Source organism: Amblyomma mixtum, chromosome 7 (assembly GCF_055824585.1).
Source record: "Amblyomma mixtum isolate Tamu chromosome 7, ASM5582458v1, whole genome shotgun sequence".
Classification (NCBI taxonomy): domain Eukaryota; kingdom Metazoa; phylum Arthropoda; class Arachnida; order Ixodida; family Ixodidae; genus Amblyomma; species Amblyomma mixtum.
Window position 1 is genome coordinate 61,931,296 of NC_143018.1, and position 21,796 is coordinate 61,953,091.

Sequence of the window (21,796 nt, forward strand, 5' to 3'; positions counted from 1 at the left end):
GGATCGAACCCGCCTCTTTTCGATCAGCAGCCGAGCACCATAACCGCTTAGCCACCGCGGCGGGTCATAGTGTAATGTTCTGGCTGCTGTTATCAGTGCCTATTAATAGGGATGTATGAACATCGAAAATCTTCGATCACCGAATCACATATCCTGCATTCCATTCGCAAAAAATGTTCGAAACGATTCGAAATGATTCGAGTACGTTCTCAAGTTTTCCAATTGTTTTCTAATGATTGGCACGAAGTTGAAACGGGCACGCCACTGTTTTCTTCAACGACTCTTTAAAAACTGGGTTCACTGTGGCTCATAGCATGCTGCCGCGATCAACCTGCGCCGAAAGGAGAGTTCAGAGCCGGGACACGGTGCATTAGTGTGACGGCATTCATAATGCTCGTACAGAGGGCAGAACAGAAGCCTAGGACGACTAAACTGTGTTCCGAAGCTCACAAAGCCGCTGCTACCAGGACAGCAAAAAATTACCATGAAATCCTATGATCTAAGCTGCGCATGCTTACATGCAGACCACTTGTAGCCAACCTTTGTCGCTAGATATCGCGTGTTCAGCCCGAAACACACGTGTTCCAGGCAAGCGTTCTGTCCTGTGTACATATTGCCGCGAACTGCGGGGTACACCTGTTATCAAATGTGGCCAGCAACATACTGTGCACTTATCTTCAGTTAGCTCGATGACTGCGCTCTTATTAAAAAGCTTTATCGCCGCATACATGCTCTCGGTTGGCTCGCGGAAGAGCGATAAGCCGGGCACAAAATCTGCTCTGACTAGGCCGTCACGCCGTACCGTTCGTCTACACGCGACGGCGCTCTTCTGCCTGACGAGTTTCAACTTGAGCACAAGTTCGCTCAATAGAACGTTTTATTAGCGAGGCGCCTGTGCCCACTTCCACACATTACAATATGGCCTTAAGATTGTGCGACACGGCAGGATTCAGCCAGGTTTAGTAGGCCCCGCAATCGTTCCCAGTCCTGTAAGGGATGGCTCGTAACTCCCCTCATAAAAGTGGTCTATAAACAGTCTGGAGACTCCTTATAGACCCTGTTGCCTTCCTATATCTTTTTTTGCCTATCCATAGTCTATAGACATTCTCAAAAGTATACTAAAAGTGTATGGCCATAAATCTATGGATTGCCTGTAGACTTTTGGAGGATTTGTATCGCATATAGACCATTCTCTAGGGTTTGTCTATAGACAGTCTATAGACTTTATAGACAGAATTCTTTAAACAGTGTATAGATTGACTAAAGAAAGTTTTGTCAGGGTCGCGCCCCTCTCATTAAATGAGATGGGGCGCCGTTTTCTTCACGGTCGTCATCAGTAGCTAAAGTTAATCTTCCTATGCGCATCAGATGGCGGTCAATATGCCGACTTCATGTTGCAAGCCTCTCTAGTGGAGATCAGTGTTGCATTTTTCGACAGCTGCAGCCTTAACTCCATGAGTTATAGTGCCGCAGCAAGCGATTCACTGTTTTGGATGAATATTCACCTAAGTAACGAATCACCCTAAATGAATTAATGAAAAACCTTAACCAGCAACGCGTTGGTGTTTGCTCAACTACGGTTTGCGGTTTATAACAATTGAGTGTGCCATTACACAGAGCGCCAAAGGGGCGCAGCCCTTCAGGCTACTAGTGGCATGCTGGAGGATCGCCCTTTTACAGACCCGCCGTTTAATAGCTGCAAGGCTGCATTCGGGCCTCTTATGTTGTTGTCTTCGAGCGTTCTTTGGCCTGTCCCTAGTACAGACTTGGTCACCGCAATGCCCCGTTCCTTTTGCGCTGCAGGTCTGCAAAAACAGCAGCTGGACCAGGCGCTTCCACGACACCACTCCTGTCGGCGCACTTTTCGCGAACGCCCAGGCTAAGGAGGTCGTCACGTGCGACAGCGATGTGTCTTGCCGGGAGAAGGTGAGTCTGGAAACGATTAAATGGCGGGGATCTTTACTCTTGAACACATCTGCGACAGTCGTTGTCAGTGGGGTTTGGTTTGCTTCCAATGGGGTTTGCTTCTAAGCCATGCAGCAACCCTGTATAAAACCCCCGGAAGGCCCAAGCTGTTGAGGGGTGAGGACGAGAGATTTACTGTAACTTTTTGAGAGATTAGATCACTGGTGATGATCCCCGCCTCGAGATTCGTAGGTATCTCTTCTACCAGGCCTTTGGTGATTGCACCGACCACAGGGAATACATTATCTGAGCTTCCAGTCCCGTCCATCTACTCCTTAGTAGCAGTAGTATTATAGTAGTACTCTAGTGGTTGCTACACGAGAAAAAACAATTATCGGTGATCGGTTAGACTGATGCGGAACGCCGAATTTTGCTTCAACACTCCTTTTTACGAGACGCCTGCTATTAGATGTGGTACTTCTGTCTTTTGTGTTTGTTACCGCGCTCCTTCAAATGATGTTCGTCTGTTCCTTTCTTTTTTAGACTCTCCTTTAGAATGAGTGAGTGAAAGAAAATACGCACTAATTATAGGTGATGACTTCAACGTCAACATGTTAGCTGATACCAGTGCTAAGACAGAATTAGAATCATTGCTAAACTGTCATTCCTGCCAAAACTACATAACGTCGCCCACACGAGTCACTCCTCAATCAGCAACACTTCTAGATCTGTTTATAAGCAATTCAGATGCTTCCCTTGTTAGAGCTGGCACTTTGATTAACAATATTAGCGACCACTTCCCTATACTTTTATTCGTCAGACAAGTTCATAATACACCTAACCAACTGCGTTCGGAATATTCCTACATACTCATAACTGCCTAGCCGCCGCGGTGGCTCAGTGGCTATGGTGCTCGGCTGCTGGCCCAAAAGACGCGGGTTCGATCCCGGCCGCGGCGGCTGAATTTCTTTGGAGGAGAAATTCGAGGCCCGTGTACTGTGCGATGTCAGTGCACGTTAAAGAACCCCAGGTGGTCGAAATTTCCGGAGCCCTCCACTACGGCGTCTCTCATAGCCTTAGTCGCTTTGGGACGTTAAACCCCATAAACCAACCATCATAACTGCCTAAAAGTTAACAGTAATAGAACGAAGGCTGTTTTATTTCATCCCCACCATACACATGTGCCGTTTCCTCCTATTTTGTTAAATAACTCTGAAATTGAAGTGGTCGAAAACTTAAAATCACTGGACGTATACTTTTCACAAAACACGACATGGGATCATCACGTGAACTATATTTTGAATAAACTATCTAGGACAACCGGCATTATGCGCCGCCACTGCCACTTCTTCCCTACCTTTGTTAACATACTCATACATAATTCTTTATTTTCTTCTTTATTGAGTTACGCGTTTCTTGTGTGGTCAACAACAACTGCCCCGGCCGGTGGCTGTTTCAAACGCAGCCACCACTGGAGCTTGTGGGACCCGGGTATCTCTTCCCGAGCAATGCGGGAAAGGAATAGCTCCCGCAAGCCTCAGTTTGTAGCGAAAGCTACATTGGCCAAGAAATTGCGATTTCGCTGTGGCGGTGCTCCGAGGAGGCACAGAGACCGACCTTGAGCCGTTGCCTAGCAACCGCCGCAGCTGGTGGACGCCGCGCCATCTGGCATGACGTCACGCCGCGCGCCTCGCCGCGGAGCCGCCGCCGTTTGGTATGACGTCACACCGCTTGCCTCGTCGTTGCGTCCGGTTTCGCTACGCATATCCTGGCATAGCCAAGCTAAACCAGTGCCAAGTTTTTGCAGATTGTTCTTCGGGAGGCTGTCCATTTTGCACGTAGGTCTGGTGTCGCCCGAGCCATTTTGTTCTTAGTAATATTTATTTTTGCCGAGTCATTCTTCGTCCGGCGTCTCCACTCTGTAAAAAAATTGATTTTTGATGAAAGGAAATCACGGCAGTAGTCGTCTCAATTCTCGGTGGACGCTTCAGCCGCGAAATGAGGGAAGGGATGAATTAGAGAGTGAGAGAAGTAAGTGAGAAAGAGGTGCCATAGCAGCGGAGGGCTCCGGAATAATTTGGGGGTCTTTAACGTGAACTGACGTCGCACCGCACACGGGCGCCTTTTGCGTTTCGCCTCCATCGAAACGCGGCTCAGTAGTCGAGGTCCCCACAAGAGTGAAGGAAGAGGGGTGGGCTGGAAAGGGGGACGATTGAGGGGAGATCCCCTAAACACTACCTGCCACGGGAGTGTTTTCGCTCTGATGGCCCTCGCAATGCTATCGCATTACAAGTGGCCGCGGGCTCCGCGAGTACCTCACTGGAACGGTGAGTGCCTCAAAGTACCGCGACCGAAAAACTGACGAGGACACTAAAGCTCCGCCTTAAGGGCATGACGCGACAGCGTCAGCGACATGCGTGCGGAACTGATCATTCCCTACATTCATAGATCGCTTGGAGTCCTCGCAAAACTCTTAACGAGGTGGTGCAGCGGTTAAGCGATACGACACTGCTTCGGCAGATGGGTGTTAAAAAAGAGCCTTCGGTGGGCATGGTTTATTGGGGTTTAACGTCCCAAAGCAACTCAGACTATGAGGGACGCCGTAGTGAAGGGCTCCGGAAATTTCGACCACCTGGAGTACTTTAACGTGCACTGACATCGCACAGCACACGGGCCTCTAGAATTTTGCCTTCATCGAAATTCAGCCGGCGCGGCCTGGATCGAACCCGCGTGTTTCGGGTCAGCAGCCGAGCGCCGTAACCACTGAGCCACCGCGGCGGCGGCTTGTGAGACCCAGGTTACTGTTCCCGAACAACGCGTCGCGACCGCTCTTTAACTGCCACCTGCCACGATGGACAACTTGTGATGACGTCAGGCAGTCACAAGACCTAGGTGCCAGGTTACATGACTGCTTCTCTAGGGATTGTTTGCTTAAGTCCCCCGCCACTGCAGCTGACGACGCCATGTTTAGCGCTGAACCGGAACCTTAACGATATCGCATTAAAAATGCGGACAAGACAGAGAAATGGGATTATGGGATAGATTATGTAAAGAGTAAATTGTGCAAAGGAATGATAAGGAGTCGTTTCGGATAAGAACGAACACAGAGGTACCTACGATAGAGAGCTACAGGACGCCTTACAAAGGGCGTCTGTCTCCTGCACAAGTGCAGAGGAAGGTGAACCTTGGTTCAGCCCTGATGGTTCGTTGGGACGACTTAGGCCTACGTGAACAACATGGTTCTTCGGTCACAAGAAAACGTAGTTTTCTGACACGACGTCGCGGACGTTGATGAAGACCCAATTTACTCGGGCGAAATCCCTTCGGATACAGTTGCTGCTGCTGCAGAAAGTTTGATTCGGAATTAAAAAAAAATGGCTGAGGCTTAGCTTAAGCCTAGTCAGATGCGAAGCATATTGTAGCCGAATTGCATATCGAGCACGCCGCTTGGCTAGACGTTCTTCACGCTCTTCATCAGTGTCTGTAGCACGCCGCAACTTTTGCTTCTCATTCCAACGAGCAGCCCTGTCTCCAGGAGGCATCTCTATCCCGTGTACGCCTAGCAGAGGCAGGCGCACCTCCTTGTATACCGCCGCTCCAGCATCACGTGTTCACTACAGCGCACCTAACGGCAGAAGCAGGAAACACATTGGTCGCGACGCCTCGCGCGACGGCGCGAGCTGGGCCCCCGTTTCTCATCTGCTGTGACGTCACGCACCACGTGGTCATCCTTGGTCACGACGCCTCGCGCGACGGCGCGAGTTGGGCCCCCGTTTTTCATCTGCTGTGACGTCACGCATCACGTGGTATGACATGGAGGTCACGAAAGGTCAATGGTAACGACACCGCCACGCTCGAGGAGCTGGGTTGGGCTATTTTAGTATGCTTCGCATAAAATATTCCATTATACAAGAAGCAAACATCGCCTTCACATCACACAGGCCACCATTTCGATGAGACCAGCTTCGCATTTGTAAATCCTTTAGTGGCCTCTTTCGAAAATCTGTGCTTCGATGCTTTCGTTTTCCAGCATTGGAACGTTGAAAAGCCCGATTAGTAAAAAAAATAGTGGCAGGCAACCACTGCCGTGTCTACGACTACGGAAAGTCCCGTATCTTCAAACCGAGCGCGTAATAATCTCAGTGGATCTGTTCATTGTCGTAATATAGAAAAATCTGTAATCTGTGTGTATGTGTGTTCCACTAAGAAAGTGTAATCACCTCTGCTCGTGTTACTCATGATCGTAGCTTCAGAATTCGCTTGAGTTTTGTGGCTAAACCCCTCGTAAGCGCATACTCAGACGGTTAATAAGGAGCTCTATGAGGTAAGTTTGACGCCGGAAAGAAAAGCGCAGCTTAGATCTGCAAGGACGCCTGTCATTTTCAGAAGCGGGCTTCGGTTCTACTACAGGTTCGAGAAATGCGCTAGGTTTGGCTGGCTGGTTTTTGGGGTACGTACCCAAGCGACTAAGGCCATGAGAGACGCCGTTAGTGTGTTCACCCGCGGCGGTGGCTCAGTGATAAGGCGCTCGTCTACCGAGCCGGACCACCCGGGTTCGAACCCGACCGAGGCGGCAGCGTTTCGATGGAGGCGAAACGCAAGAGGCGCCCGTTTGCTGTGCGATGTCAGTGCGCGTTAAAGATCCCCAGGTGGTCGAAATTATTCCGGAGGCCTCCACTACGGCACCTCTTTCTCTCTTTCTTCTTTCACTCCCACCTTCCTCCCTTCCCTTACGGCGCGCTTCAGGTGTCCGCCGAGATATGTGAGACAGATACTGCGCCATTTCCCTTCCTCAAAAACCAATTTAATTTAATTTAATTTAATTACGCCGTTGTGAAGGACTCCCGAAATGTGGACCACCTGGAGTTCTTTACGTGCACTGACATCGCATGGTACACGGGCCTCTAGAATTTCGCCTTCACAGAAATTCTAGAGGCCCATGTGCTGTGCGATGTCAGTGCACGTAAAGAACTCCAGGTGGTCTAAATTTCCGGAGCCCTTCACCACGGCGTCTCTCATAGCCTTAGTTGCCTGGGGACGTTAAACCCCATAAACCAACCAACCACACCTAGCGCATTTCTCGAACCTGTAGTAGAACCGAAGCCCGCTTCTGAAAATGACAGGCGTCTTTTCAGATCTAAGCTGCGCTTTTCTTTCGGGTCCGACGAACCGGCAGGGATACCACTTTAAGTGAGGATCGTGGTGGAGAATGATTGAAAAAGGGCAAAACGGCGAGGCAGCGTATCATAATCGAGCGTTAGCAATTTTTGAATGAATATTGCATCATTAGCCATCTTCGCTATATCCGGTACAAATTTTTTGTTATATCCGGATATGTACTTTTAGAGCGCAGCTCTTTGGCGGCGGTTTCTGCGTTTCGCGGCGTCGCCGTTGCCCATTGCAACCAGCAGTGGACACCTTAGTGGCGTTTTTAAGCTGCGAAACCAATGGAGCAGGAGCTGGGAAAGCAGAGGGAAGGCGCATAACTGCCCTCTTGGAACAGTGGACACCTCAATCGTGCTTTAAGCTAAGTGGCGGTAGTGACAGATGTGCGCTTCATACGTTGGCATTGACAACATTGTGTCAGAAAGGCGGCGCTGAAGCCATGGGCCGTCGGCCTTCATTGTGTTCATTGGCGTGACAACGTTTGAAACTCCGTTAATGTTAATGAAAGGAAGTGCGCATAACTGGCTCCCTCGGTCTGTGTACGCCTGAGTCGTGCTTATAGGTGCGGTGGGGTGATGAGGGAGAGATGTGGGCTACATAGATTTACAACGTTGTGCCAGAAACGCGGCGTTGATACCATAGGCCGTCGGCGTTCATTGTGTTCATTGACGTTGGCGTTGACGTTTCACACTCCGATCATTTTAATGAAAGGAAGTGCGCATTACTGGCTCCCTGGGTCTGTGGACTCCTGAATCGTGCTTATAGGTACGGTGGGGTGATGAGGGAGAGATGTGGGCTACATGCATTGACAACGTTGTGCCAGAAACGCGGCGTTGAAGCCATAGACCATCGGCGTTCATAGTGTTCTTTGACGTTGGCGTTGACATTTTACACTCCGTTTATTTTAATGAAAGGAAGTGCGCATAACTGGTTCCATGGGTCTGTGGACGCCTGAATCGCGCTTATAGGTGCGGTGGAGTGATAAGACAGAGATGTGGGCTACATGCATTGACAACGTTGTGCCAGAAACGCGGCGTCGAAGCCATAGGCCGTTGGCGTTCCTTGCGTTCACTGACGTTGGCGTTGACATTTTACTCTCCGATCATTTTAAAGAAGGGAAGTGCGCATTACCGGCTATCTGGGTCAGTGGACGCCTGAATCGCGCTTATAGGTAATACGTGGGGTGATAGATTTGGGCTGAATGCGTTAGCGCTGACAACGGTGAGCGAGCTCTCGCGATCAATCATTAACTGCCACCTGCTTCAGGGTGGCAGGGTGGACTTTAATGTAGATATAAAGACAAATAGGAATTTCTTACCACTTATGCGGAAGAACATACCGTTCCTCTCGCTCGTACCGCCTCCCACAGCTGTGACAACCTCGCGAAATACTTGCCTAGACCTCGTCATTGAGAACCAGGCATTGGTGCAGCAGGTCGAGCATACATCCATCTACTCTCCGACCACAAAGCTTCCTCAAGAACTGTTAGTGGAGTATTTCTGGAAGAAGGAATATGTGTGAAAAATACGTCTGTAATTATACATACATGTGTTGCTCGAACTCTCTGCCTCAATCTATCGAAAAGCTGGAACAGCTGATGAGCTGCGCTCAAATTTCGCATTAGGAAGTAACCTAATAATCGTCGGCACTAGAACCTACCACCACTGCAAGCCATGGCACGAGACAGTACAACCCACCTTCAGCGAATCAACATTTATTACAGCCCCTCAATCTGGGCGAGATATCGACGTGTAGCGCGTCGAACGAGAATGCGCGTCCAACGCTACTGCCGTCCGAATGCTGCCGCTCCGTTTTCTAGGTCGGCACGTGCTCTCAAATAAACGGCGCGCACAGATATCCTGCGCTCCTCGACAAACCTAAGCGGGAGGGTCGGGCCACTTAGGTCCCCTATGGGTCATCACTCCCAGGCAGGCGAGTTCATCGTTCAGCGGAAGCAATCGCTGCAGCGACGCGTCAGGGTTAACCTACGCTCGAGGAGCGGACACTGTGCCACCGACGGAGGACCGGTAGGCCTCACCGGAGTAGTCGTTGTTTTGGTACTGGAAGTCCTCCCCGCCCAGCCGTCCAGCGCCGGTTGTGTCCTGAGGTGAGGTGCTCTCCTGTGCAGGTCACTACGGCGACGTTGTCCACTCGGAAGGCTTCCGCGTCCAGCACGCGGTCGTAGTCCTTTATCACGCTGTGCGGCGTAGCAGGCAGTGTTGCAGTAAGGGAGCAGTCCGACCAACTGCAGCCGCACGCACTGGTCCCGGCACTGGATGCGTGGCGGGGACCCTGGGGAGCACGTCCGTCGCCGCCAGTCCACGTCAGTCCTGAAGCCGAACAGCCCGTAGATGCCCTCCTGCCACTCCTCTGCCGAGGCCATCTCGTCCAGGGACCTCCGCAGCCGATGGTGAAGGCGATGACGCGTTAATCTTAGCGCCTCAGGAGAGAGCAGGGCTGCCGCCACAGGTTGTACCGACACCAGCGTCCAGTCTTCACACACACACAGCGGAGCGGGAACGCCAGCAGGATACGCTCTGTTGGACGGTGCCGCGTTCCAGAGCACCTGCGAATAATGTCGTCTTGCGTTGGGAGCTCTCAGAGCAAATGCGCGTGTACTAGTTCTAGGCGAGAGGGGATCAAAGCGCACACAAAGAGTATAATGATGATGATGATGTCCTCAGGCTTAATGGGTAAAAAGTGCATTAAAAGGTTGGTTCTTCTTTCTCTATTTTATTTGTTTGATTTGGCCATATCAGTTCTTTTCCTAATCTTTTAGTTTGTATTTTTGCTCAACTTCAGCAGAGCAACACTTATGCTAGAGCATTGCTTTTCGCGCTGGGCGAGCAGTAGCCGTGGTGGCGCTGGAGATTGAATATTAATAGGTCATAGTAAATCATTTAATAAATACAGAATATTTCTGGGTGACTGCAATGCAATCTCTTATAGCCCTGACTGGGTTCCTCGCTCTCACCGTCAGGTGGAGAAAAATATAGCTGTGGCTTAACTCAGTTAGTTATGCCTGGATGTGCGTAGCGAGAGGTACGGTTAATCTTATTGTTTAGCTTGGTTATCTCTACGGTTACATATTTATCGTTTAGCTTGGTAAGTCTCAGTGTTTAGGTTTTGTTGTTACCTATCGTTAAGTTATGGTTACATTAAAGAATAGACATTTTTTAAGTGTAACGCATTTATTTTCAAAGTCTTCATCTTGTAGTTTCTCAATTGCCACAAAGACGTCCCGATGGTCGGTGAAGTAGCAAGCAGCCGTCTCAGTGGCTCCGACACAGTACTCGCGTCGGCCCTGGTATAGTGCCTAGAATATACTGGCCCTGGCATGAGATGCGAACTAGACGACGAACCATCCTCATCTGAATCCAGTCGCCCGGCCGCTTCGCACTTACGACGCTTCCCGAGGCGTGTGGCTCGTTCTTCCTCCGTCTCCACGGCTCGCTGCCTCACTAATACAATGCTGTGCCCGGCAGTATTAAAACATTTCGATCCCGCGTTCACTGGCAGGTGCAAACACTGTGGCGAGGTGGCTGACACCTACCACATGGTTTGGGCTTGCCAGCGCAACTCAGCTCTCCCCCCCCACCCCAACCCTACCAGAGAGGAATGGGAGGCGGCCCTGCTTGGCTGCTCGGACCTTCAGGCCCAAAAGGCTTTGGTCAAGAGGGCTAAGCTGGCGGCTTCGACCAATGGGGTCCCGGAATAGGGACTCCACCCATTGCGGGGCTCTTTAAGAAAGCCTCACCTCTTTTATTAAATAAAGGCTTTTCATCATCATCATCATCATCCTCCTGGTTTCGTTCCGACGACGAAGCCTGGCTTCTTTCAGTCTCTCCAACTCACTTTCCATATCTGCCGACGTTGCGTTTTTGCGACTGAGAAAAGGATGAAAAGGAAAGTGCGCGGGCCTGCCGACTGGCTCAAGCCGAGCCACCACCACCGCTGCCACGTGCAGATAGAGGAGGCTTAAAAGAAAGATTTGGTTTCGTTTATTGCGGTTTAACGTCCCCAAAGGGACTCAGGCTATGAGGGACGCCGTAGTGAAGGGCTTCGGAAATTTCGACGACCTGGGGTTCTTTAACGCGCACTGACATCGCACAGTACACGGGCCTCTAGAATTTCGCCTCCATCGAAATTCGGCCGCCGCGGCCGGGGTCGAACCCGCGTCTTTCGAGTCAGCAGCGGAGCGCCGTAACCACTGAGCCACCACTGCGGGGCACTTAAAAGAAAGAGTGAAAGAAGAGAAAGAGGAAAGAGTGAAAGAAGAGACGCCCATCGCAACAACCGCGTCCGCGGAAGCGAAGACGCTGGCTGAAACAACAGAATCCCACCGAGTCAAACGCGGTTTCATCACTCCGCCACCAAGGCTCAAGGTTTGAGCATTGAATAAAGGCTCATATAGTGAATGCATGGGTTTCATAAATAAAATAAAAGAAATGAAAAATAAGAAAAATGCGAAGAATAAAAATAAGAAAAGAAACAAAAATAAAAAATGAAATGAAAATAAAGTAAAATATGAAAATAAAAGTAAATGCATGTGTTTCATAAAATAAAATAAATGCAGAAATAAAAATATCAAATGAAAAATAATAAAAGGAAATTATGAAAAGAAAAAAATTAAAAATAAGATGAAAAATAAAATATGAAAAATAAAAAAAACAAGCAGTTCGCCATGAAAGTAGTGGTGAAATCTTTATTTGCAACAGGGGAGTTTGGGACACAGGTCCATGGGCCCCCGCACGGCCCCACTGCACTCAAACGTTCATGTCCCGGAGGCTCATGACGCTGGCAGCCCGGCCGGTGGCGATGGCTTGCTTGGCCGGGTCCTCAGAACGCAGTAGGGTCTCCCAAGCCTCCCAAGTGGTAAGGTGCTCCAGGCCCCGCGGGGGAGGATCCGCCGCGGAGAGGAAAATGATATGGTCGAGAGTAGCTTTGGGGTGGTGGCAGAGGGTACAGGAGGGGTTTGTGCGGACTTGGTGATAGCCCGAGCGTATAATGGGGAGGGTGAAGTGCGTGTTTGGAGCCGCCTCCAAAGTATCTGATGATAATTGTCGAGGGAGGGATGGGGTGGGGGGACAGTGCCGACGCTCGGCTTTGCAAGCCTGCGTCATTTCACTCAATGAGCGCATGCGCTCCCGCGAGAACCCCTGGTCGGAGGCCGCCGGTGCCCGGTTGAGAGAACCTCGGGCGGGCTAAAGCGTTGGCGGCCTCGTTTCCGGGATTGCCGGAGTGGGCAGGCACCCATATCAGCTCCATGTGGCGGGGCGGGTGTGCGGCGAGGGAGTTCAGTATGCGAAATGCAGGGACGTGAACTCTCCTGCCAGCAAAATTTATTATGGCAGTTTTAGAGTCGGATAGTATATATCGGGACTACGTGCGTGTGATGGCCAGGGCAATGGCGGCCTCCTTCGAAGAGGTAGTAGGGGATATGTGAAGGGTGGCAATCGGTTGGAGGGAGGGGTTCGTGATGGCTACAACCGCGTCCTCGCCCGTGCATGCGGCATCCACCCAAACGGCATACGGCTCCGTGCCATAGTGTCTATGGAGCGCCCGAGCGTGAGCTCTGCGTCGGGGTTCGTGGTAGGTGGGGTGCATGTTTTTGGCTAGAGGTTTAATAAGTAATTCGCGGTGAATGTGGCGGGGGACCTGGAGCTGTGTGGGATCCGTGGCTGGTTGGCGGATACCGAGGGTGTGTAGGATGTGTCTGCCGGTGGTGTTTTTCGCGAGACGTATGTTGTGCCTGTCGGTGGGCCTCGATAAGCTCCGCTATTGTACTGTGCAGGCCTAGTTGGAGGAATTTTTCGGTTGAGCTATTTAGGAGCAGGTGTAGTGCTGTCTTAAATGCTGTTCGCATCATGGCATCCAGGGTGCAGATTTCCCCGCCCTGGAGTTTCAGGCAGGGGAGCGTGAAGAGAAAGCGGCTGAGGACGAAGGCATGAATGAGACGACATAGGTCATGCTCCTTCATGCCCCGGAGGTGTGCAGAAACGCGGCATAAATGCTTTCGCCTTGCAGCACTTTAGAGAGCCGAAGTGCCCCCTGAATTTTGAACCGAAAAACCTTACCAGGCTAGTCAACACCGAGGCTAGCGTGGGCCCTGTCGTCAGAAAAAGCCACAGGTGCGCATGCGCGAACTGCGTGACGTCACGGCGGACACCCGAACCGCGCTGTAAGGGAAAGAAAATGAAAAGAGAATTGGTTTTAAGGAAAGGAAATGACTCTTGCCTCTCTCATATCTCGGTGGATACCAGAACCGCGCCGTAAGGGCCTTAAGGAAAATGAAATGAAATGAAAATTACTTTTAAGGAAAGCAAATGCCTGTCTCTCATATCCTGGTGTACACCCGAGAGGAATGCACGCCACAGTACATATCTCTAAAGCAAGCGTGGTACAAACCCGAGTGCGGAGCAATGGGAGGGAGTGCTCTCCAGCGATCGCCGGGTCGACCAAGAAGGTCTGATTCGGCGAGCAAAACTGGCAGCAGCATCCAGCGCAGCCCTGGACTAAGGGCAACCGACGATTGAGCAAGATGGACGAAGCCATCGCAAAACTGCGGAATACAACCGAATCTAGAGCTAATGAAGTTTTCACTCACTCCAGTGATATATGCCAGACAGATATTGCCTTTCTCAAAAAACAACAAATTTTCCATTTTTCTTTTACATCCAGATATTTACCATCGTCTGACACCGCTTCGAATACCCTACGTCAATTAGATTGGCCGCAATGGACGTTAGAAGTTTCAAGAAGTCACGGTTTGGGGAAGTGAACGTCATCGGTGCGAATACCTATGACGCACTACGCTTTGATTCGACTAGTAATCTTATGCACCGTAACGCACTGAATCATTTTATACCACTCCGAACAATCTAAGGCAGTTAGGTGGACCACAATCTGTGTACCAATGGTACTACCCACTCGTCCCACTTGAGTGGTCTTGTATTTCATGCTAACACCATGGAGCTCTCCGTTTGTCAACACGACTTTCAGCAATGCGAGTGTTAGAGTCTGAGCTGCTCTGAAATACACAGTTCATCTTCTGTAACGCGAGACATCCTAGCGTATACTTTACGACGGCGCGCACAGGGTCTTGTTTCCCTTGATCAGGAAAAGGCGTTCGACTTCTTAGAGCACGAGTACATTTACGGGATGCTGGATGCTTTCGGCTTCCCACCTTCTTTCGTGCTTCTCATTAAAGAGATGTACAGAGATATTTCAAGCATTCTGTTCCTCGATGGCCGGGAAAGTACCGCATTTGATGTTCGCCGCGGCGTCCGTCAAGGTTGTCCGCTCTCCCCCCTTTTGTTTGTCTTAGCATTAGAGCCTTTCCTCTTGGCAGTCAATCGCCACTCCTTTATTAGAGGTCTGGCTTTGCCAGGCAGCGAAGCGGTACGCGTCACTGCTTATGCAGACGACATCACTCTGTACTTAGGTGATGAACGCAGCCTGCTTGAAACTTTAAATGTTTTCCGTGAGTACGCCTCCTTGTCTGGGGCTGCTCTTAATTACTCGAAGAGTTGTTACTTTTTTGTGGGGTCTACCCAGACTCGTATTACATCTTCAATACCTTTGCAGTGGTGCGCGCAGATGCGCATTTTAGGTGTGACCTACGACTGTGCTGGAATATGGAATGGTGTGTGGTCTTCGGCCGTCGAAGACATTACAGCTCGTGTGCGAAGGGCGCAGACATTCGATTTGCCTCTGCTTGAGAGACGCTACCTGGTTCAGTCCGTCATGCTCGGTGCCTTCTGGTACCTCTGCTACACTGTTAAACCACCCCTCCGTGTCATAAGGCGAGTGCAGACTACAGTTTTTTCGTTCTTTTGGTCAGGCGGAACCGAGCTTGTGGCCCGTGCTGTTCTTGGACAACCACGGGAGAGAGGAGGGTTTGCCTTTCCAAATTTGTCCGTCACGTCCTCGCTGTTAGCGTTGAAGAGTATTTTGCGTATCCTGCTAGGAAACGCGTCTCCGGCGCGAATCCTGGCTCGGTACTTTTTGGGCCCTTCTTTACGCTTTTTGGATCCGGCGGCCCCTGTTAATCATGGACCCCAGTCAGAGCAACCTACAGCTTTCTACGCTTCATCAGTGGCCTTTTACAGGCATGTTAGAGCAGTAGCACCTGCTGTCAACATCGTTGCAGACCGTGTGGTGGACATTATGGGCACGCTATTGTTACCTGTTGTGCCGGTGCCTCGCCGCTCACCTATGCGCCGGGTTCAGTGGGCGCGTTTAGCGTCGACACCTCTCCCAGATCATCTACGTGACTTTGTCTGGAAACTTGGCTGGGCAGTGCTCCCTACTTGTGATCGGTTAGAACGGTGGGGTGTGTTACGCTCCAGTACCTGTCCGAATTGCCCGCTCCCGGAATCTAATCGCCACCCTACAGTCACCTGTGTTGTAGCGCGTGTCTTTTGGCGCGCGGTTCATGCAGGATTTCGTGGGCAGGGCATTTCGTGCTTCGTCTCCCGCGGCCGCTTCCCCAGCGGCTGTTTTGCTCGCCTGTTAATAGTTGCAGGTCTTTTTAGTTTATGGCGCAGTCGATGCGCCGCGGTCGCTAGTGGCTTTCGACGCCGCGCTGTGTGGCCAATTCTCGGCCGTCTCCGACGGGAGCTGATCAGTTTTTTGTCCGAGGAACTCTTTTTCTTGGGTGAGGAAGAGTTTCTCCGACAGTGGTCATGCCCATTTATTTCCGTAAATAACGGTCGTCTTGTCTTGGTTTTTAGGCCAAACTGGCGCTAAAGTATCCTTTTCAATGTTTCAATATCCAGTTATTGCCTTTTCGCTCTTCTGACAATCGGTATATATGCATTCCTATTTTACATCGCCCATTCCTTGGTAGAGAGAGGGTGCGGTAGATGGTCCTTGGCGATCACAAAATGAACAAGGGAGGGGAAAACCTCAGGTTGCTAGAGCCAACGTTTCGACAAGGGGATTTGTCTTCGTCTGGGCAAAGCGTTCATCATCGGCAGGGATTAAATAGGGCCTTCGCTCCGAGGAGGAAGGCCCCGGGGGTGGGGAAGGAAAGTGGTGTGGGAGGGGATGCGTGTCAGGAAGGGGAGGGAGGTGAATCATGATTCGTTAGGCTGCAATAGTGGAACAACTTATATCCGGGGGGTGTGTAATGAACAAAAGGCTTTGAAGGGGCTGCGACGGGGGGGGGGGGGGGGGGGGGGGGGAGGCGCTGGGTGAACCTATCTGAGTTTTGCAGGTTCACCCAGCGCCTCCCCCCCCCCCCCCCCGTCGCAGCCCCTTCAAAGCCTTTTGTTCATTACACACCCCCCGGATATAAGTTGTTCCACTATTGCAGCCTAACGAATCATGATTCACCTCCCTCCCCTTCCTGACACGCATCCCCTCCCACACCACTTTCCTTCCCCACCCCCGGGGCCTTCCTCCTCGGAGCGAAGGCCCTATTTAATCCCTGCCGATGATGAACGCTTTGCCCAGACGAAGACAAGTCCCCTTGTTGAAACGTTGGCTCTAGCAACCTGAGGTTTTCCCCTCCCTTGTTCATTTTGTGATCGCCCATTCCTGTTAGTTACTTAGAAATGTTTATGGTACCTCTTTAATTGGCTCGCCTTACATGTGTCATGTGTTCTTGTAAATGTGAATGTATCTAGTAACCTTGGTATGTGTACATATGCAAATAAAATTTTTTCTAAACAGCTGCTCTACAAGGACGGCCGCAGAGGGCCATGTACCCCATGTTGCGGCGGGTGCGTGCGCGCATGTTCGCTCAGGCGTGCGTGGACCTCGTGTCGGAGGAGGGGCACCAGTTCCTTCGGCGCTGGTCTATCCGCTTCATCGTCATAGGCAGGGGCCGTGTTACGGTGCGCGGGTTTTTGTGCGCGGTTTCCAACCCGGCGTGCTTCCCCGCGTATGGACCCACTAGAACTTTCTTGGACACTTTTTGTTTTTGGACACTTACGTTCCCTGTGAGTGTGTGTGCATAGGGCGACATCAGTTGCCGCAATGTACTACCTTCCTATGCTTCCTATGGCGTCAAGGCTGCGAGAACCGAGGCCCTCGCTAAGCAATTAAGCAAACAAGGGAAGGGGAATTAGCTTTAAGCGATAACATATTCAATATTATTCTAAATTGATCAACACCACAAAATAAATAAATTAATTAATTAAGAAATAATCCCCTGTGCCCCTTGGTTTCTGTGGCTGTTGGCTTCTGTCATATTTATAAGGAGCCCCTCATTCCCCTTCGCTTGTTTGCTTTATATATATATATACATGGTCTGTTCTGAAAGTAGTAGGACTGGTTTTTTCCTGGGCGAACGGGTGGACGAGAGGTGGACTGCGCGTGCAGGATCGTTGAAGGGGGATATTGGGAATTCTGGGGAAAATCGGCAGTCGGCTCTCGGCCGTTAAAGAGAGGAGGTCGCTTGTACTGTGAACCCCGGTCGAAACGTCTCGTCACGCAGAATCGTCGAGCGTTTACTGGATCAGCGATACGCGATCAAATTTTGAGTAAATCTTGGTAAAACGGGCAAAGAGACTCACAACATGATTAAGGAGGCCTACGGTGACGCTTCCATGGGTAGATCAGGTGTTTTCGATAGGCACAAGCTTTTCCGAGAAGGTAAGGAAAGAGTGGAGGAAGACGACCGCTTCAGACGCCCTTCGACCAGCAAGACCAACGAAAATGTGTAGCGAGGGAAACATTTACTTAACAGTGATCGTAGAATGAGTATCAGAATGATTGCTGATGACTTTAGCATTCCTCAAACCCAAGTTTTTGGGATCGTGACAGAAAACTTATCCATGAGGAAAGCGTGCGCGAAGTTGGTGCCGGGAGTGTTGTCAGAGGAGGAAAAGGCCAACCGGTAGGATCTTCTTCGTCATCTGAATGAGGACCCCGATTTTTTGTCCAGCACAAGGCGGCAAAGCTGTCTCAGCCCCCTACAGCCTCGACTTGACCCTGCCAGACTTTTTTCTATTCCCGAGAATAAAATCGATCCTCGAGGGGAAACATCACGGATCGGTAGAGGTGGTTCAACAGGCCGTGACGAGGGAGCTAAACAGCATTCCGGTTCAGGCGTTCCTGGAGGCGTACGAAAACTGTAAAACTCATTAGCAGCAGCGTGTAGGTGCGGAAGGGTGCTACCTTGAAAAATTGTAATCGTTTGTACTATTCTCTTAAATAAATTTTGTTTAAAAAAATGAGTCCTGCTACTTTCAGAACAGACCATGCATATATATATATATATATATATATATATATATATATATATATATATATATATATATATATATATATAAATAATTCCTTCTAATTTTTGTTCGCAGTAAAAGTATCTTGCACGGCTATATTTCAGTAATAATCAACCCGTTATTTAGATCGTCTGCGCTGTATTCTGATGCAATACACCGCTCACAATGTTACGCCGAAAAAAGCGCTCTTCTGACTCAGAAAGCCTGTTTTTAAAAAGTGTAAAGTCTTGAGTATGTCGATGTTTCTCTCCGCGAGCAAAATATGCATTTATTGCGGTGTTCAGACATCGCATCGATTGTTCATTTGATTTCCCCTACTTCCTCTACAGCTGTGTCTTGGCAAGAAATCCCTGGTGGAGGTCAAGTACGGCCTGGTGGCTTACCACGCAGACCTCGACGACCCGGATGAGACCTGCGGCCACGGTCCCTACGCGCACCTCCAGTTCGTCCGGAAACTGGTGCAATTATTCAACACGCGCTTCGACGAAGACAACGACTACGACGAGTGCATGAAGCTCTGGGCCAACTACAGACGGAGATAGGCGGACCGCACTCGTCTGGCATGCTTGAGGAACAATGTTGCTAGCCTCGATGTGTGAAATACTGCGTGGCGTGGAGTTTCTGTTCCACCTTTTGCTTGGTTCAATGTAAATAACGGCACATTACAGATCGCTAACGTTCTTCACTGGATTTGATATTTATTTCACTAATGCTCTGTATTTATGCACGGTTTGATAAAGTACGGTATGGTACGGCATGCCATACCATACGATACCATACCATACCACACTATACACCAGCTTAGCTTTCTGAAAGGCCCCTTGACAACAAACTATTCTCACGCCTTCAATAAAGTGATTAAAAATGCACGGAGGCCAGGAAGATTGGTAGAATTAAGGGTTCACAACAGTCCGATTATCTTTGTTTATTACCAACAGTTTCGGACGGAGGACCATCCTTCATCAGGGTATACAGACGAATGGACAAAATTTTCGCATTTTCCAGGCACCCTACGCAAAGGGAGAGGTGAAATCATTCTCTCTCCCGTTAGAGGAAGGAGAGCGAATTCAAGTGTAAGACGCGAGTGCTCCAGTCCATTTAGGTTGAAAAGGGGGAGGTTTGCGAAGGCCAGGGGGGGGGGGGGGGGGAGAAATATATGCATATGTATATATAAAGTTTGAGAAAGCAAAAAATAAAATAAAAAAAAATATATAAAGATAGGAAGGAAGACAACGGCAGAGGCTTGGGCAACAGGGCTATAGCCATAGATGGGGAGAAGTAACTAGTTGCTTCTCAGAAGGCGCCAACAACATTGTCGGGAGAAGCTCCCTTCGGTGTGGGTGGCGAACCCTGGAGAGAGAATCAAAATAATATCCTAACAAGGAAAGTGCAAACGAAAACAAAAAAACAAAAAATGGCTGAGGCTTAGCTAAGGTTAAGCCTAGTCAGATGCGAAGCATATTGATGGCTAGGCTTGGTAATACATGGCTTTCCTTGGTTGACGTTCATCCCGCTCTTCATCGGTCTCTGTGGCACGCTGAAGCTTTCGCTTCTCGTTCAAATCAGCCCTGCTTCTAGGCGGCATCCCAACACCTGGCCGCCTCGTAAGTGCCCGGAGAGCGAGGCAAGCTCAGCTTTATACCGCTGCTGTAGCGTCACGTGGTCAGCTGCAGCGCCTCTGATGTGGAGCCTCCGCCGCTGCGGCCGACCGCGCGAGCCGGCAGCCCATCTCTCCTCTGCTGTGACGTCATGTTGTCACGTGGTCAGCCGCCGCGCCTCTGATGTGGAGCCTCCACCGCCGCGGCCGACCGCGCTAGCCGGCAGCACATCTCTCCTCTGCTGTGACGTCATGTTGTCACGTGGTGTCACGTGGTCACGCTAAAGGTCAATGGTAGCTCCACCGCCGCGCTCGACGGGCTGTAGTGTAGCTCTAGTAATATGCTTCGCATAAAAAGAAACAAGGGCACGCATGCATATGTACACTACATCACAGAGCAGACCGCTCCCCAGTGATGCAGGTGTTCAGGACCGTTGCAACGTTAGTTACGAGTTAGACAACATTTAGAGCTCCTCAAGACAAGTCTTGTCTTGAGCTTGTCAAGCTGCATAATGCGGCTTTTTACTCCCATTCCTTCCTCGAGCGTGTATCGCTTACTTGGAAAGAAAGAGAAATCGAAAGAAAGGATGAAAGAAAGAAATAAAGAAACAAAGAAGGAAAGGAAGAAATAAAGAAGAACGAAGACAGAAAGAAACAAAGCGCGGTGAACGACTTTTATACACATTGGAGGAAGGAGGACGCGTCTAAAAATGTGGAGAGAGAGAGACATGGATGAGCTCGGCCGGCAGTCGTATGGTGGTGCCATAAACTAGTCGAGAAGGTTGGCCCTGCAAATCTTACTTTGAATCATTGAATGCGGCACGGAGACCGAGGAGAATAAGCGGAAATATATGAAGCCAGTGGCGCCTGGAGTCATCATCGCTGCCTACTTGCCTGTGGAAATTCTCGACGAGTCCATTGGCTTCGGGGTGATAAGCTGTCCTTGCAATGTGCTGTATGCCGTGTTGAGTGGAAAGTTGTTGGGAAAGATCATTTTCGAGCTGCCGGCTTCAGTCGGGGATATTCAGATGCTCACGAAGTCATCTGGTGCAGTTTTCGCAGTTTTCGTAGTTTGTTTTGGTGGAGAGAAGGGGCCGATGATGATGTCGAGGTGAATTTTTTCGAAACGTTCGCTTGGTGGGAGGGACGACTGCAGAGTCTTCGGGGAACGTAAATGCTGTTTTACGAGGCCTGAGACAAAAAGATGGCAGCGGCCTACGAAGACATTGCTTGTGAGGAGGTCATTGCCTGCGTACGTTAAGGCTGAAACTTTGAACTGGCTGACATTCATCTTACATGATGGAGCTCATTGTCATGTTGCTAAGCTTTAGCCAGTTCGTCATGCGGAACTCCCGTTTATTTATAATGGTGGGATGTTTAACGCCCTTTGATGTGCTTCACTTCAAAGGAGAACTCAGCCAGAAATTCGAGCAGTCTTATCTCTCAAGGCGATGAAGTCCTTCTTGTGGACCCAAAGGCGTGGATGAGGGACTTGTGATAAGTGCTAAACGGCGTCTTTCCAGGAAGTAGCGGAAGTGTTTGGTGGACCGGTAAGCTGCCAGGAGTGCGCGGCCGAGCGTGCTAATTATTTTAAGTGAGGCTATAGTGGTTCGTGCCCTCACACTCGGCAGCGTGGACGATGAAAATCACCGGTGCTCTCGGCCAGGCTAAAAAAAAAAAAGTAACGAATAATCGAGATAAGGCGCAGCGTAAACACAGATTGCAATCTCGAACGTCATGAAAACGTTCCAGCGTGGTTACAATTTTTTCCTGAAAAGTCTGCTCGCCTCTCGCATGGCCTATCAAATGATAAGGCCGAGTGCTGACATAATCAGCGAAAAACAAAAAACTTGGCAGCCAAATTCAGAAGCAGGGCAGACCACTCCGCCTCCAT

At 50.1% G+C, this 21,796-nt stretch overlaps 2 protein-coding genes across 3 annotated transcripts; one reads left to right on the forward strand and one right to left on the reverse strand.

Moving 5' to 3' along the window:
- Window positions 1-1,311: 1,311 nt before the first annotated feature.
- Window positions 1,312-9,673, reverse strand: LOC149336269 (uncharacterized). Its single transcript, XM_089554687.1, has 2 exons — window positions 9,110-9,673; window positions 1,312-1,932 (listed from the first exon to the last, which is right to left on the reverse strand). The coding sequence occupies exons 1-2, from the start codon at window positions 9,452-9,454 to the stop codon at window positions 1,771-1,773; spliced, it is 507 nt and encodes a 168-aa protein (XP_089410813.1). The 5' UTR covers window positions 9,455-9,673; the 3' UTR covers window positions 1,312-1,770.
- On the forward strand, window positions 1,804-18,944 carry LOC149336270 (uncharacterized). 2 transcript variants are annotated; one of them, XR_016284558.1, is made up of 2 exons: window positions 1,804-1,926; window positions 18,635-18,944. XR_016284558.1 is itself a non-coding variant. In XM_089554688.1 (2 exons), exons 1-2 carry the CDS (start codon window positions 11,848-11,850, stop codon window positions 18,845-18,847), a joined length of 312 nt encoding a protein of 103 aa, XP_089410814.1. In that variant the 5' UTR covers window positions 11,804-11,847; the 3' UTR covers window positions 18,848-18,944. The 2 variants fall into 2 exon arrangements, 1 of the variants encoding a protein (XP_089410814.1); XM_089554688.1 differs by lacking the exon at window positions 1,804-1,926 and adding an exon at window positions 11,804-11,946.
- Window positions 18,945-21,796: the final 2,852 nt, after the last annotated feature.